The sequence below is a fragment of the Uranotaenia lowii genome, chromosome 1 (assembly GCF_029784155.1).
Source record: "Uranotaenia lowii strain MFRU-FL chromosome 1, ASM2978415v1, whole genome shotgun sequence".
Taxonomy (NCBI): Eukaryota; Metazoa; Arthropoda; class Insecta; order Diptera; family Culicidae; genus Uranotaenia; species Uranotaenia lowii.
The window spans coordinates 179080335-179098423 of NC_073691.1; the positions used below are offsets into that span (position 1 = coordinate 179080335).

The window sequence follows — 18089 nt, forward strand, 5'->3', positions numbered from 1 at the left end:
TTGGTGAGCACATTGTTTCTATCCTTCGTTTGATTCATCCGGACTGCTGGGGATAATATTAATTGCCTGCGGGCTGTTCCGGAATGCTGTGAAAACACTTCGAAATTCACTGGACCGATCTGTAATGGAAGCGAAGTTTATGAGAGCTAGCACAACTGAATGAAATTTAATCTCCATTGACCGTTCTGTTCCAATTTTCACATTTGGCGCACGAATGCCAAACCTCAATTAAATAACATCTCAACCTCAAAAACGATTTTAGAAAAAAGTTAAGTACCTTTTTTCTAGGTGAATTGTTCAGATTTGTTGAGCTCAATCCAAAGCAACTTCACCTTGCTTTGAGGTAAGCTTGAACTCGCTACGAGGTGAGTTCTTTTTTTGGATTAACCTTTTTTCGGTGAATTTAACCTTTTTATTCTGCTCAATTCAGGTAATCTTCACCTTGATATGAGGTAAGATTTACCTTTTTTGGATTTACCTTTTTCTAGGTGAATTCTAGCTTTTTTGTCAGCTTGATTCGGGTAACTTTTACCTCGTTGTGAGGTGGGTATCACCTCGACGAGTTAAAAGTTACCTTTTTAGATTTCACGAGCATTCACCTTTTTATCTCGGTAAATTTCATCTTTTTTACTTGTTATATTGTAATCATGGTATATTTCGAATTTTGTTGACATTTTTTGTTCATGTGTACACTAAATTATTTTAAATATAATACTTGGATAAAACTTTAAATCAAAACTAAAATTCAGAATGCAGAAGCGGGAAAAATTAGAATCGAGAATGTCATCTGCTCATTAATAAACCAATCCACATCTACATATACAAACATTTATTTATGAAAATCATCATTTCAATCAAATCATTTCACATTTCTCTCCACTTGTTCTTGCTATAGGCTAATGTGTTTCTATGTGACTCTCTCTCTCTCTCACACACTCTCTCTGTCTAACTTCTCAATTCATATATAATAACTTCTTGATTTCTGTGTTGTATTCTATAATATCTACTCTAACATTTCGCATTTGGTATCGAGATCGTGAGTAATAATTATTACTCATCATTATCGTCTTTCTCGTGCAGTCGGCCACTCACTTATTCTACACGCACCCAAAAAACAATAGAGTTTCACGATGCTCAGTAATAATTGTTGCATTTTTTTCCATCTCGAAACATCAATAAGGATGGCTGCATATCTCACCTGGATAGAGTCTGTTTAAACTTTCGCATTCGTTCCGATTGTCGTCATCTGACGACGATGGCATATTATATTCAACAGTGTAATTGTTCTTAGCTTCTTCTAGTTTCGATTAGTTTTTAACTTTTTATCGCTCTTGCGCACTTATACGTCTCTTTTTATTTGTCATACTGTTTTTTTATTTTTCTCTCCCTCGGACGCTCAACTCTAGTCACATTTCAAGTTTGTTATTCCAATGAAAAAATATATTTACTTTTTATTCGTTTATTTTAGTTTTTTTTAATCGAATCCAATAATTTATTTGCATCTCTTCTAGCTAAGCTCGTTTCCAATTTTTCCAAAAATAAAACAGGTTGTCTCGCTTCTAAGTCATACGCACAATTCTTTCATTCTCCAGTTTACACAAGCGCACTCATCTCAACATCGAAAGTATATTACTATTTTTATTTTTATTCTCTTTTGTTTCGCTGCCTCTCCGAAGAAACTAAACTTTTCCATTGTTATTTTTTTTTTGTTTTTTTTTGTCTTTTAATTTACTACTCCTACTTTACTAGTTTGTGCTTTTCGGTTACTGCGCGTCTTTTCTTCTGTTTGCTATTATTATGCAATATGTAGGTATGTATGTATATATTGGTATATGATCTGGTTTGTTTTCAGTTTTAGTTTTTTGCTTCATTGTGATTCGTCTTTCTCGTTTTTCGATTTTCTATTTATTCTTTTATCTGCCCTCCCAATTCATACAACATCTTCATTCTAGTTTTGGCTTGTTTTTCCTTTTTTCTACCATGAGCTTGATTTGAAAGATTTCTTTTTTTTTGTGCTCTGACTTTAAGTTTTTTTTTCTGTCAGGTATTTTTTTAAATTCATTTGACAACAATTTTTTTCGGCTTGTTTTCTTCTCTTCTTGGTATACGATATTATTTGGTTGACATCCGCTAGAGCATTAGCCGTCGAACAATACGTGGTAATTTGTTTTTTTTTCCTACAAGTGTCTTCGCTGTATTTTTTGTTTTGTTTTGTTTTTTTTATATATATATATTCATACAAACATTCATTATTAATGTTTCAACCTTTCTTTTGCAGTTTCGTCGTATCGAGATGGTAGTGACGTTTCACGTCTATTTGAAATGATTTCGGAAAGGAATTATCATTACACAAAGGAAATCACCAAAAAAAAGTTGAATGGAGGCAACGAGTGAAGTTAATGGTATTAACTCAAGTTAGTTTAAACTGGGATAAACTTTTCGAATCAAAGGTCGCACCGTTTTCTTACGTCAAATTCTCCAAAGGGTTTCAGAAGCGAGGTTAGTAGCTATAGTTCACCAATCCCGTAAGGCCGAGGCCGTAGGCACGAGCAAGAGCCTTACAGGTCGACAGCACACAAAACAACAACAGCTGTGTGCACAACAAGCAGAGGACCCGTTTAGGAAGAGCCGTCAGCACAAGCTATCTCTAGCGTATAATATCATCATCGTAGCCTTTTCGACGCTCCTTCGGCTCGATACCCTTCCAATGGTTCCGATCCGACGGTTTTTCAATGACTCCCGATTCGAAGGCGTTCAGAGATTTCGATCCGAGCACCTTCAAATTGATCTGGCTCGACGACCATTCGTTTTCCTTCCTTGATACAGCTTGTTGGTTGATAGATCTACTTTTACTTCGGCCAGTGGGACAGGTCACAGCCAACTACGAAAATCTTAGCTGCCTTAGTCCACACATCAGATGAAAAACTCGCTCTTCAATGTACAGTTCTCCAGTGTCGACCGAAATAGTCTGGGAGTTCCATGATCTTCAGCGATGTGTTCTTATCCCGGTGACGCCTTCAGTCGATTGCTTCTGCACTCCCACGGGGCCAGAAGTCACTTGGGTACACTGGGTCTGTGGATAGTCTTTCAGGCCATATATTTGAGGTCGTCAATACTGGGATACGATTCTTCTTGGTATTGCCCTCAACATGGTTGACATTCTCCTCAGGGCGAACTGCTCCCAAAAAGCAGCTCCAGAGAGGAAACCCTCTAAAATACCGAGGATGAAATTCGACAGTGGCTTCGCGTGAATGCACCGTGTTAAAATTTCGCAACACTGGCTTGAGGTTTCCGCTGCTGAGATATTTTACTATTCCAAAACATGATTGATTGAGATTGAGTTGAACAATAAAAAAATATATAGTGGATAAAAATAGGAAACCTAACCATGAAGGGAACAAAAGAGAAAAACCACAACAAAGCTCGAAAGAAGTGAAACCAAAGACAAAAAGGAAAGTTTTCGGAAACTAAATAAAACTAACGAAAATCGAATAGAGTTCGGTTTCGAGTCAAGATGTGACTGCCACCAACTCCAGTTAAATGGTGGCGAAACATACCGGTCGTTTTTATTCGATTCTTTCTACTAAATCTCTTCTCTCTAAACATCGCTTACCGCTAACTAGATAAGTTTTGCTTGTTTAAATTTATGTTCTACTACGTAGGACTGAATACTTTGTCTGTGTGCGTATTACGTTTGTTTTCTTACTTCTGGATTTTATGTTTGTCTATCTGTGTCTTAGCATCGTCAATGATTTTGTTTTTGTATCGACTTAATCCAACTGATTCTTGTAGTTTTTTTCCCTAACGGGTGATAACCTTAACAATTGATTGTTTGTATAGCGGAACCGGCTTCCCTTCGTGAAGCTTTTCTCAAAAAAAAGTTGAAGCTTCTAAAGTAAGAGTTGCTCAGATTATCCGTGTCAACTCAACGGTCAAAAAAAATGTATGTCCTCTTGAAGAAATTGAGCATAAACCAAGGAGGGAAGTTGTTTTTTGTCTTTAATATTAACTTAAACTTACATCCGTTGTTTAAACTCGTTGCTAACTTGAAATAGATTGTTGTAAAAAAAAATTGTCCAGATTTTGTTAAAATCGTTTAGTGTACACTTTGAGTATTTACCGTATAACATTCGGGTTAATGTACGCACCTGCCATCTTTCATGGTGTAATGGTACGAAGGACCAGGAGCTGTTTCAATCGCTTCTATGAGTAGTTTGCCAAGTAATGAATGGAAAACAAAATACCCCGTGGAACAATATTGAGCAAGTCATGGCACTTGGTTGTTTTCATCATGTTTCCTGTTCTAAAAGAGCTTGAAAGTAAACTAATAAGTATGTATCGTTGTATTGTTTTACAACTATGATCAAATCATTCTTTCTAAATGCCCCTCTATGAGGTTCTTAAAACTTTCAGTTTAGCAACTAAGTTAAAATGCGCTGTCTTTGTTTTGTACGAGAATCAAGTTCCGCTGTAAACTTCAGAACACATGAAAAACTAACAAACAAACGTCTCTGTACAGAATCATTCTCTTCTCAACGTCAGAAAACTAATAAAAAACAATTTATTCTGAGAGAGTAAAATTTAGCCCAAATTTAACCTTAACAGTTGCAGTTATAATGCTTTCGACAAACTAGAACATATACAAAAAAAAACGTTCCAATCCATGGGTTTGGTCTTTTTGTGTACAAAACTGAGGGAACCAACAGAAAAATAAACCATTCGGTTTATATTTTGTCTGTGAATTCTGTTCCGTAAATGAGAGCACGATGCTTATATGTGTTTATGTATCCAAATCTAAAATCAAATGAAAATTTCACTAATTTTTTTACTACCACACTCTTCTACTCAAACGGTACCTATTGTGTCTTAACGCAACTTCTTTTGGTTGGATAAGTCAGTAAGTTATTTGGTTTTATGTGGCTTCTACACAAATTTGCACGTTTTCATTTAGTTTTTAACAATCTAAAAAAATCTGCGACTTTTGCACAAGTTGTGTTGGTATGGGTATATGTTTGTGTTCATCATGTCTCAGTTTTTGCATTGATTTTATTTGTGTGGTTTTTAAATCGCACACATTTTGCCACTAAAGTTTTATTAGGCCATTTTTCTTCTTATATTTGCCAACTGAGTGTTTTACTGTTTTTTTACTTTTTCCACAGTTCAATTATAACCTAAATTTGCATAGTTTTTGTCCCAAATTGGACTAAAATTGGAAACAAATCGCGACTAGAAATTACACTTGTTTATGATTTGTATTTTTATTCGAACAACTCCCTATAACAAAAGTCACGTCCGATCGTGAGATGTCATAGTGCGAAAACCAAATGTAAAGCTAAAATGAATTTTCGATCTAGTGGTCGGTTCGTACCGTCTATTTAATGTAGTTTTGTACTTAGAAACTTCAAGTTTAAACATAATTTCCTAAGGTAGATTTGTTGTTATAATGGATCCAAACGTTTGTTGGTCAAGCAATCTAAAAAAAATATTTAAAATTCCTTCGATTCATCTTCAGCAAACAATGCCTCAATAAACAGACAGAGCGAAGAAATCCTCTTGATTTGTAACTGTTTTGTGTGTCTACTGAAATGCCACCGAGGTTTTCCTCGATGAAGTTACTTGTCAAGAGAAAATGAACATATCAAATTTTGCATAAATTTTGGTCTTTTCACAAAAGGGCACTTCGAACATTCAAATATGCCGTTCGGATTTGATAATGCACCTGCTATACTCCAAAGTGGATCATTGCCCTGTTTTGGTCACAAATTGCGGTCTCACTGTACCATTAGTTACCCTATTGGGTAAATTTCTTCTTACTTCGTTTGAATAGCGCCCTTGAGAAGTTCTAAATAAAAGATGGCCACATCGATGATTTAAATCCAAAGGTGATTTGCGAGAGCACAACCCACTTAAAAAGTATGAATTGAGAGATACAAAATCTTTAAATGAAATTTAACTGTTGAGAGCGTAAGTCTTGGCATTGCAATAACAAATGATTTGCGCGAGGGCACGATTAGGTATACAGGAAAGATGACTTTGCGAGAGGACAATTGCCAACATGAGAGAAATCAGAACTCTGAATAAAAGATGACTTACGAGTTACGAGAGTGCAATTCCCTGAATAGAAGATGAATAGAAGATGACTCCTCCATTATGAGAAGATTTAGGAGAGAAGGCTTCAAAAACTATGGTTTAAGAAAACGTCACTATTTAAAGATGAATTAATTTAACACGTTCGTCGCCCAAAAAAAATCTCAGAGCATGAAAGTAAAGCGAGAGAGCTTCAGATTTACAACGCGTGGCAGAACTGAGCGGCAACCTTGCTTAAGAGAGCCGTCACCCATATATGGGTGACGTGGCGACGAACGTGTTAAGATGACAAAAAAGATGATTTGCGAGAGAGAAAAGTCTCAGAAAAAAGGGTTTGAGAGAGGAGATCTCTAGAAAAAGAGGCTTTGAGAGAGGAGATCTCTGAAAAAAGATGATTTGAGAGAAGAGGTATGTAAATAAAAAAATATTGTTGAGAGTCCAGTCTCCAAAATTTCTAGCGAGAGTACAAATCTCTCAACAAAAGATGGCATAAAAGGGAAAATGCCTCTTGAATATTTATAACTTAAGAGAACAAATCTCCACACAAGGAAAATAACTTCTACATTAAAAATATCTAGCAAGAAAATAAGCCCCAAAAAGGAATATGACTTGCGGAAGCATAAGTCCTTAAATGGCTGATAGGTTTCTGAACAGAGATGATGATGAATATTTTTTTTAAGTAAGTATAGCAAATGACATGCATAAGAAAAATTTTCTGAATGAAAGGTGATTTGCGAAAGGATGTCTCTTAATAAATGATGATCACCGAGAGGACATGTTCGTAAATATTCTCTTGTTAGCTCTCTTTTATTTAAATACTTTTACTCAAGAATGTTATTCAAAAATTGAAAAGGAATTATATTTCCTTATACATCAAAGCCAAAAGAAAACAAAGATATTGGAAACTCCAGGGAAAAGAGTAGGGGATTTCGAAAATGCATCGCCTTGATTAACTCGGTTCACTAATCCTAACTCTGTATAAGATTTTACCAGCACTTGTGCCGGCAAACTTGAAAATTTACTTATTCAGAATAGAATTTTTTATCCGCTATTATGAGCGGAGAAATGCCGTGCACGAACGGCACAACAATTCTTATTCCTCTTAGATAAATTTTTCATTTCGAAGGTCTACTTCATCAAAGATCGCAAACAAATTGTAACAAAAAAATAAATGGCAATGTTAGACTGTCCGATACTTATGCCCAACATCCAATCCGCCGGTCCGACAGTTTTAACCAGTGCAAAACTAATCTAAAGTCTTCCTAGTGCATGCTACACGAATAGCTAGGGGAGATGAGGGCATAACGAGCACCCGAGGCATAATGAGAAGTCCATTTTTCTACATAAGTACGTATTTTCTTAAACAAATTTTCATGAGGACTTGTTTCGTACTACCTATAGTATTAATTTTTCACCAAAAAAGAAATATCCTTTTCATATTTACAGAAATATTAAATAATAACCAGCTAGGTTCTCAAGTGACGAAAATATTATAATTTTTGAGCACCACCAAATAAGCTTTTATGACCTTTAAATCATCCTGATCTGAAATGTATGCACTGCAACATGATCTACACATTGTTTCTAAATTTTCAGCATCATAAAATTTTTGATTTTTCACTTTAATCAATTGTAAAACGCGTTTTTACTTTAATTTGTTCACTAGAGGCGAACAGAGCACTTTCAATGAAGGCATATTGAGCATTTTCTGCCGGAGAATCTAGCAGCGAATTCAACTCGATGAAGTCAACTGAATAATAGAGCTACAGCTTAACTTGTATCGTCTGACGATTTGGCCTATTGGTTAGATGTCGGAGAGGTAATCAGTAGACTCGAGTTCGATTCCTGTCCGAGGGGATTTTTTTTTGCTCATACCATTCATGATTGATTTTTTTTTATTGTTACATTATACGGCTAATAGCATCAAAGCATCATCCGTCAAACAAAACACCAGAAACATAATGTATGAACATGTGTTAATTCTTTGAATTCTACAAACAGACCTAGATTATTTTGTTTTTGCTTTGTTTGATGAATCTACGCCTCACCGTTTAGTGCAATCATGATCATAAATGATAAATGAAGAAAAAAAAAATCACCTCCACCAGGAATCGAACTCGAGCCTACTGATTATCTCTCCGACATCTAACCAATAGGCCAAATCGTCAGACGGTACAAGTTGAGCTGTAGCTCTATTACTCAATTGACTTCATCGAGACGAATTCGCTGCTAGATTCCTCGGCAGAAAATGCTCATTATGCCTTCATTAATGGTGCTCATACTGCCTCGGGGGGTTTCTCATTATGCCTCTACAGTGACTGGTTTTCAGCTTTCGGCAAAAATTTTTAAAATGCATTTTTAAACGTTTTTATCTACTTTTTCAAGTTTCATCCAATTAGACAATAGACTATTTGAGTGTCGGAACACGAAACAATGATGTAATTCACATATTACAGCTGTTCTCTATGGCTAAATAAGCATTTTCCTTAAGGTGCCCATTATGCCCTCATCTCCCCTACTGCAAAAAATAGTATAGAACAAAAACTGCTCTGCTAAAATATTACAGATTGATTACCTTAAAAATTATGTGCAATTATTTGCTCTAGCCTAAAAAAAAGTTTTGATTGTATCCGTGTCTATGAACGTGTTTGTTTTCGCGCAGTCATGATTTAGTAAAACTGTAAAACTAGTAAAAAAAATTCACATTCATCGTATCGTTGTCTCTCTGTGTGTGCGTCAAATAGTAATAAGTGTGTAGAAGTTAGTATTTTCAAGAGAAAAATGTTGTTTGCCACCCTTTGTGGGGTCAAACATAGCCAACTAAAACCAAAACAAGAAAAAAAAAACTTGAGGTGGGTTACTTTTCCCCAAACCTCGTTGAAAAAGAGATCAAATTTTTTCGAATTCAATATTTTTTGTGCAAAAAGTCTTTTCCAATCAATGACCAGTGATTTCTTAAAAAAACACTGTATTTCTGTCTATTGCGTTGCAGCCAACATATCTTTGTAGAAAGGTTTGCCGTAGATAGTTAACAAGAACAGAAACTAAACCACTATTCTTGCTTTTGTCATCTTTTAAACTTTACCGTTTGCTAACATTGACAAAAATACGAACAACATGTGCCCGAAGCCTTCCGCACCGCAAACGATGTTACGTAATGGTTTTTGGATTACCGCCTTCTTTCTTTTCCCGGTGAAACTCCATATTATTATTTCTTTTCCCGGTCAATCGAATTCGCTAACCAGCAGTCTTCTTCGTAGGTTTGTGAAACTTGATACGAACGCAAACCTTGTGGGTTTTTTTTTACCTCTTTGAACTGCGACTCCCACCTGTTTTCGAAAGAGAGCATGCGTTAGTCCTCGTCCTGTGTCTGGGATCTGCTGGTTAGTCTAATCGAAAACATCGCGTTTCGTGTGGCTGCTCTGGATCATATCGAGTTACTAAAAAAATTGAAAAGAAAAATTTTCTGAGTTAGTTTGATGCTGTACAAAAATGGCAATCGCAGCTCACTCACTCAGAGAGGAACAAACTTATTTTGCAGAAAGCTCTTGTAATATCGCAAACGTAAGACATTTAATCACTTATTTACTTGTGCCCTATTTTTTTACTTTATTGATAGTGGTAGAACTGTAACGGATAGCGAGATCTTTGGATGAAAGATATTTTAAATGATATAACACCAGATTTTGCAGATTGATTCGAAAAATATTTCCGTCTCGTGCTCCATATAGGTACAAGGGAGGATGCCAATGAACTTTTGCCGTAGTATAGAAATGAAAAAGAATTAATTCGCTCATATATCAATGCATGAAAATTTTGCATAGAAAAACTTTTCACTTGGTTTACCATCTTTTCAGTTGTGAAACTCTCTTAACGAATTTTTCACTGATGGCCATCTCAACAGCTCAGTTAAATCCCTATCATCAATAACCAACAACAGCTACACTATCAGAACATTAGAACTACAACAACGTTTACACTTAAGTGAATACAATTTCTCTTACCTTGTTGTGAACAAATCCTCACGAGTGCATGCACGCGGTCTCCTGGCTAGCTGTTTTTCGCAACAGAGTTCACCACCTCGAAATCTTTGATTCTGCCACAACTGTCATGTTTTAACAAATATTCCATTTCTGTCATTGGATGAAAATTATATCAACTTTTTTTTTCTTCCGTATTCGTTAGCGTTGCTTCTTACTTTAATTAAACCCAACTTTTTTCTTCTTTAAACTTGTAACACCTTTTTCGTCTCAATATTTTAAACACTGCACTTTTTATTTAGTTTTTTTTCATGTTTTTTTTAACTTACTGCGTTACTTCCGCTAAATTTAATGTAGCAATATTATTAAAGCTTTATTTTAATCACATTGATTTTTTTTGTTTTACTATGTTTTATTTTCTTTCTTTCGATCGGTCATACTTTCGTTCGTTTTGTGGTTTAATTTGTGTACCGAGGGAATTTTACTAACACATCATTGCATGCACTCGCATTCATCAACGCAAACTGTCACACATTTGAATGACATAGTTCCGGTCACAATCGGAAACACAGTTTGGATCGGCCCAACAAAGAGCCCCTGGGGTCACGAGTAGTGCCTGGGATGGGGCAGGACTGTGGGCCTAAATTGTAGTACAATGTACAATACACATCACCAACAGAGAGGAAAAAAATGCACGCGGGGTTTTACACTTTATGTGTGCATTATTGCCACCGGTTGTTGCTTAAGCAGCAACTGTAACAAATCACATCTGCCGGTATGGCGAATGGAGCTTCAGATATTGTATCACCAAACTGGGACCTCCACTGACCACTTCCGGTGGCAGCGTCGAGAGTGGACAATTTTCGATGCTCATAATGGCTAGATTTTGGCACAGGGCCAATTCGTAAGGGAGCTTCACCAACGAGACGTTGTCGTTGATGTACAGGGATTCTAGGTTTTCCAGAGTACCGATCTCTTCCGGTAGGAACTGTAGATTATTTTCGCCTACCGATAGGTAGCTCAAATTCGACAGATGTCCGATAGTTCGTGGTAGCGATGTAAGCTGATTCGATTGCAGAATTAACCGTTGGAGCTCGTGCAGTAAACCGATCTCCGAAGGCAAAGATTCCAGGCGGTTTTCTTCTAAATCCAGTACTCGGAGTTTTTTAAGATTGCCAATCGTGTTGGGAATTCGTTTCAGTAGATTGTTCGAGAGGATGAGAATTTCCAAATTCTGCAGGCAGTGTATGTCGTCCGGTAGTTTGGTGAGCGAGTTAGTGCCGAAATTGAGTTCGACCATTTGCGTCCAGGTACCAATATCCAGTGGTAGCGAGGTCAGAGCATTTTCCTTCATGTTTAGCTTTGTAAGCCCCTTGGCCCGGGAGAAGATACCGTACTGAATTTTGTCGATTTGATTGTGCTCCATGTTAATACTGGTAACATTTGTGAACTGGGCCGGACCCCCGGATGGGTAGCTATGGAACGCATTTCGGGATAATGTTATCGTGGTCAGATTGCTCAAACTAGCCAGCAAACCGTCCGGCAGTTGACTTATACCGTTGCCTTCAACGTTGAACTCATCCATATGGATACAATTTTTTAGCGATACCGGTATCGATGTCAGTTGATTGTACCTATGTGAGAAAGAATCTTTTATTATTACATATTTTAAAGAATTGGAAATTATAATCAACAACCTTAATCCAAGTCTGTTCAGATTGGCCAAATTCCCTATCGTGTCGGGGATGTCCATCAAATCATTGTGCTGCAAATCGAGCGATGTCAAATTCACACAGTTGCCAATCTCGTCCGGCAGGTGCTTCAGATGATTGTGCGACAGATCTAGCGTCGTCAAGTGTACCAGATGGCCAATGGCTTCCGGTAGTTCGTAGATTTTGTTCTCGCGCAAACTCAGCATTGTTAAGTTGCAAAGGTTTTTTAAATTGTCTCCTACCACCTTAATGCGATTAAACCGCAGATAGAGGGTCGTCAACGTATGCAGTTTGTAAATAACATCCGGTATGTCCGTCAGCTTGTTGTGGCGTAAGTCCAGTACCTTCAGATGCTTCAGATTCTGCAGACTGTCGGGTAGCGTCATAAGAGAATTTTCGTTCAGAGCCAGCGTCTTTAGATTAGTTAAATAGCCAATTTCTGGCGGCAGGCTACTTATCTTATTCCCATAAAGATAGAATTCCACCAGGCTCGTACAATCTTTGACCGATGGCGGAATAACCGAGATGGAAGATTTACTCAAATCCAACCGTTGGACGTTTTCCTCCTTGCATCGTTGGAACTCCTTAACCAAATCGACATCGGCTTGGATGGCTTTGCCCTTTTTAGTGGTAGGTTTGGGCTTGTTCGATTCCGGATGCTTTACCGTGACCACCTTCGGGCGCACTTCTGAGGGCATCTCGCTGCCACTGTTACTTCCACCGCTGCCACCAGCGGTAGAACTTCCACTACCGGCCCCGGTGTACGCGCTGCTACTGCTGTGTCCAGATGTGCTCGCTCCACTCGGCCCGGCTTGATTCATGCCTTTCGGTGATTTGCCGAAAATTCTGCGATTTTTCTTGCTCTAGTGTTCAATTCGTAAGGCGCCGCTGCTGCGTTTCTGACTTCAGTGCCGCTTGACTTTTGTTCAAAAAGTTTAATTTGTTTTCTGAAATAAGACATATCAACGTAATTGTTTAGATACGATTGTGATTCCGATCAACAGACATAAACGCCAATCTAGCATAAGAGTAGATTGCTGCATAAAAGAAACTTAAGATTGCCTTGTTCCGAAGGTCCAGAGAGAATTGATTCATCTATTTTCTAATACGCAATGAATATATAATGCTCTCGGAATCAAAGGTGTAGACTGTAGATAGCATTTTATTTACCAATACTTCTACGTTGGAAAAAAATATTCAAATTTGCCAAAAAAATGGAAAATGTTCAAATAAAACTACCTCAAAGCGTGTTTTCTTGAATTTTTTTTTACCAACAACCTACATATTAGATATGGTTATTCACCGAACTTTCACAATTCGTAAACAAGAAACGACGAAACTGGAATTTTTAATCCAATTTTCAATAAATGTTGATAGGTAGAGAAAATAGGGATAGGTACACGGAAAATAAAAAAAAGGTAAAATTTACCTTTTTGCGAGGTGAATTTTTTCCACCCCTCTTTCGAGGTAAATTTTACCTTTTTTTCATTCACCTAGCAAAAAGGTAAATTTTACCTTTTTTCAATTCACCTAGCAAAAAGGTAGATTTTACCATTTTCTCATTCACCTAGCTAAATAGTAAATAATACCGTTTTCCCATTCACTGATTTAAAAGGTAAATGCTAGTTTGTTTGATTGGTTTCTTCAATTAAATTAATTTAAAAAAAAACACAATTCATGAAAAATGGTATTTATTTGAAATAAATAAGGACTGTTACCTAATATTTATTTTTGAAATATATCACCGTGTTCTTCAAAAATTGTTGAGGCAAGTCCTTTGTTCGCCAAGCTTGTCAGGTCCGGCTTTTCCGGAATAATATCTGAAGGCTGACGGGAATACAACACGAAGCTCTTTGGGCCGATCTGAAACAAAAGCAAAGTATTATGAAGAGAACCAGCACAACTAAATGAAATCTTAGAAAACACTTACCATTTTGTTCCGATTTTCACATATTGTGAACGAAGCAAAACTTGTTCCTAAACGGCAAAACAGCTTAACCTCAATAAACGGATTCGTCAAATAGTTACTTTTTTTCGAGATGATTTGTACCGATTTGTTTAGCTCAATCCAGGTCAACTTCACCTCGCTACGAGGTAAGTTTTACCTTATTTGGATTTACCTTTCTTTCTAGGTGGATTATACTTTTTGATTCAGCTCAATTCAGGTGAACTTCACCTCGCTACGAGGTAAAATTTACCTTTTTTGGATTCACATTTTTTCTCGGTGAATTGTACCTTTTTTCATTCTTCGTTTCAGGTATATTTTACCTCGCTGTGAGGTGAGTTTCACCTCGAAAAGGTAGAAGTTACCTTTTTGGCTTTTGCGAGCGTTCACCTTTGCTGTCTCGGTAAATTTTACCTTTTTATTATTTTCCGTGTAGAGAACAAGGAATAAAATTCTTGTTAAAAAACGTTGACAGTAGGTACCATCAAGACGCCATTCACCGCCCAGTTAAGCGGTTTTTCAACTTCAAACATGTGTAATAAAAAAACGACGGCAGATTTTTATTCGCTTTCTTTTTCAATACATCCCAAAACTGCTTTACTTTAAATAAAAAAAATTTGTGGAATGCGAAAAACGTACGCTTTTCAAAATAATTAACTAAACTTTGGGGTGTTCAACTGGCCCTATTACCGCCCACTCGACTTTTTCGGGTATCGATAATGTTTTCTCAAGGAAAAACTATCTAAACAACACGGAAACTGTTCTTTTTAGTATTTTCCATACAACGAGCTGTCAAAACCATACTTTGGCTCTTTAGAGAATACATTTTGTGAAATTTTTTCCGCAAATATAGTACAAATTTTAACAAAGTGCGTTGACTGACAAAATGATGATTCCCGGCAAACAATCTCAAGTAACCGGTTACTTTCAGCGATAAAACATCATTTTCTAACATAATCGAACTAAATGCTTCTTACAAATTACACATTTGACACAATACATGCGTTTAAAACAAAGAAATTGTGCGTGACCGGTCATTAGGAACCCACACTTCTTTTTATACACCATTTATCGCCCATCACTAAACGCTTCAAAAAACAACAACTATTGAAAAAATCGAAAATTTTTTGATGCAAATCTATTCTATGAAAATAAAACTATCGTTTCAAGTCGATTTTAGGTCCAATAGGTACTATCTAGTAAACAAAAACCCTTTTTGCCCTAGGAGTACAGTAATGCTTAGTTCGCTAACAGGCGTCGAATTCAATAATTTGACCGGAAACGAAAAACCAAATAAGTATTTTATTTCTGGCTATAGTTAGCATAATTAAGTGATGTTTTTTCAGTGAAATGGTCGAACAATGATGCCGACACAGAACACAGGTCTTATATTTGGAGAAAACATCCCAGTTTTTTCAAAATACACACAAAAGGGTGATTTTGGGCGGTAAATGGTATCTGGGCGGTGAATGGCGTCTTGATGGTACCTAAGTTAATCAATTTTGTTTAATGATTGAGACTGGAACAAATTTCAAATTCTTCTTTTGTCACTCAGATCAGACTTTGAACATTTTATTTTTAGTTTTTTGGATCCTATGTTTTTTTTTTATTGGGATTTTAAACCGGTTGGTTTATTCATTCCCATTGGTTCCTATAATCTACGAACGAACATACGTTTACATATTTTTATTTATTTTCCCCACCTATTCAGTTTTAGTCATGTGTTTACACAAAATGCACATTTTCATTCCTGTTTGTTGATTTGTTTTTTTTTTGCCTTCTAAGGTGTAGAGATAAGTCGTGTACTCACTTTGCCCGCTGATGCTTCGTCAGTCTGTCCTCCTGAACGCGACCTAATGATCCATCATCTTCCGTGGTGCTGTCCAAATACCGAGCAAGCGACCGAGGAGCTGAGTTTTTCCTCTTATCTCTGGCCTCTTGGGTCGGCGATAGCGACGGTGTTGGCGGCAACGCCTGGATGAGGCACACAAAATTCTTCGATTGGGCCCGCGCGATGATGACAAATGGCGACGATCACGAGCTGTGTTATTGCCGCTGAGCTCTACAGTTTAGGCGTGAGTTGTAATGGCCTATAGGTATACCTAATTGGAAGCAAAATATACAAAGACATGTATTAGCTAGGCACAGCCGACGAGTTCTCTGATCAGTTTTGCAAATTTGCAAAAAAGTCTCCGTTGTTGAATTGTGGCAATTTAAAACTATCCGCCTAACAACCTACGACGATGTCGAATTGACCTTCAAGATTTGCACCCGCGAGTTTGTTTTTCTTAATGCATAAGGTATATGGATCTGTTTTTCCAAGAATTGAAATCCGCATTTTCGTCTTCATGCTTGTTAGCTCTTAATGAATCATGCTCGGAATGTAATAAAATTCAGTACACTTAACAGCGAGAGACCTTCTTTGCACTAATGCGTTACTATCCAAAACACATCTAGATGCAATTTCTCATGGTCAGCCAGTTTGCGGCCATCGAATGTCAAACACTTTTCCTGTGTGACCCTAGCAGCAACCAACACATCCCAGTAGTTGTCAGTGGAAAAATCTAACAGGGAAAAAGCCTTACATTGGGAGAGGAAAATTTTCTTCTATTCTTTGCTTGACTTTCCGTACAACGTACGAGGCAGTCATTTTTCACTGCTACGCAAAGCTCTCTAACTCGAGAACCTTGAAACGCACCCAACCAACCTTATGGTAGCGCCAGATCCAAATATAATAATCTCGGAAGGCACCTGGGGACACTCTTCGCTGGAAAACACTGACCCTGATCCTGAGCGCCACAATGAATATTCAATTTAATCTGGTATAGATTTGACTTGATATAGAAGCGAGGACGAGAAAATTTGCACTTCCTATCTTGTACCTCGACCGAAGCTGATTGTCAGCCAGCCAAGTGTGTGGTGCTGAGAAGAGCCAACCACCATCATCCATTCTACTCATTCGTCCATCCACGGAAAGCAAGCCAGAAGAGACTCGAGTCGAGTTCGACTCTCCTTGAAACTCATCGTCGTCGTCATTACCGTCGGACGAAATCTGCTGCTATTCTGTTCCCTGGCACTTGCTTGCCATTGATGATTCTCTCCCGCATATCATCACCCACAACATCGCGTATTCGCGTAATACGCACCAGCACGAGTACACTCTGTAGATTTTGGGAAGCGCTTGCTGCTCTCTTGAAATCATATCAGCCATCATCGGCGGCCAGAGTTGCCTACCACACGATTTCTTTGTTGGGATCGTGCTTCGGAATAATTCCAACATTAGCATTAGCCTTATTGCTTTTTGATTTTTATCGACGGCGTCGGTTAGAAGTCACTATTTAAGACAGAACAGAAGAAATTCTTTTTTTTTTTAAATCGATTTAGTTACCACTTTATTCTGCTTGCTTTTGATGCTGCTTCGGTGAATGGGAACAAACTGTAGCCCTATTCATCATCATTGTCATTTAGTTCGTCGATGAGTTCATACAAATATTATAGCGGCTCGGTAATTTGCTCAATTCTCTTCTACTAAAACAAATGCTAAGAATTGGACTTCGGAACGAAGCATGGTAATATGATTACTCCTCCTTTCCATGTACTATGATGATGAATATGCATTCATGTAGCCTCCTGGCGGAGGTCAATGTCAGGCAAGTGCACTCTGTTTCTTATGCTCTCATGTTTATGCTTTCGCTATCCATGTCTCTGCCGCTCTACCAATCTCGGTACCTGGTTTATCTCTGAGATTGGCATTTTTACGTGTGCGATATATAGGGATGTCCAGCCGCTATCCTTACTTGAAAATCCAACTGACTGCAAGGGAATCTAATTTTTGTTCCGTTGTACAATAACAAGGACGAACGAAGACGACCATCAGAGAGAAAATTTGCACTTCTATTCGACCAAAGTTGACAAAATAATTTCAGACTATTGAACCGATCTAATGCAAATTGCAAAACGCTCATTATTTTGATTTTCTTCGGAACTTCGGATTTTTTAATCTCTTGCTCTTCTCGTTGCGTGGGAGAACCTGTCCTCTCTATCTTCTCCTGGGCTGGGATGGAGCTGGACTCTTTCTCCGTTATACTATTCTGAAAAAAAGCTTCCACCACCCAAACTATTTTTTCATCGGTTGAAGTTTTCTTCCACCAGAAAATTAGACCTAACTCATACTTACTGGCATTCGTAATAACAAGGATTCTTTCCGTTATCGTAACGTAGCTTCAATTCTATTTCGGCTCACACAATGCCTGAAGCCCGAAAGGTCTCTGTTTTCGATTTATCCAGAAGAATATGAAGAAACTTCACACAACGACCGACCACACACGTTTGCTCACTGGCCAGCAGCGTTGCCAGATTGAAAAC

At 37.5% G+C, this 18089-nt stretch overlaps 1 protein-coding gene across 5 annotated transcripts; it reads right to left on the minus strand.

Annotated features, from left to right (window-relative positions):
• Window positions 1–814: 814 nt before the first annotated feature.
• Window positions 815–18060, minus strand: LOC129738484 (leucine-rich repeat protein soc-2 homolog). Of its 5 annotated transcripts, XM_055729731.1 has the most exons (6): window positions 16432–16964; window positions 15535–15826; window positions 11765–12726; window positions 10286–11701; window positions 10092–10220; window positions 815–9527 (listed from the first exon to the last, which is right to left on the minus strand). In XM_055729731.1, exons 3-4 carry the CDS (start codon window positions 12598–12600, stop codon window positions 10831–10833), a joined length of 1707 nt encoding a protein of 568 aa, XP_055585706.1. In that variant the 5' UTR covers window positions 12601–12726; window positions 15535–15826; window positions 16432–16964; the 3' UTR covers window positions 815–9527; window positions 10092–10220; window positions 10286–10830. The 5 variants fall into 5 exon arrangements, with proteins under 5 accessions (XP_055585706.1, XP_055585686.1, XP_055585702.1 ...); XM_055729711.1 differs by lacking the exon at window positions 16432–16964 and adding an exon at window positions 17902–18060 and having other exon boundaries at window positions 10092–11701; XM_055729727.1 differs by lacking the exon at window positions 16432–16964 and adding an exon at window positions 17113–17381 and having other exon boundaries at window positions 10092–11701.
• Between the last annotated feature and the right edge of the window lie 29 nt (window positions 18061–18089).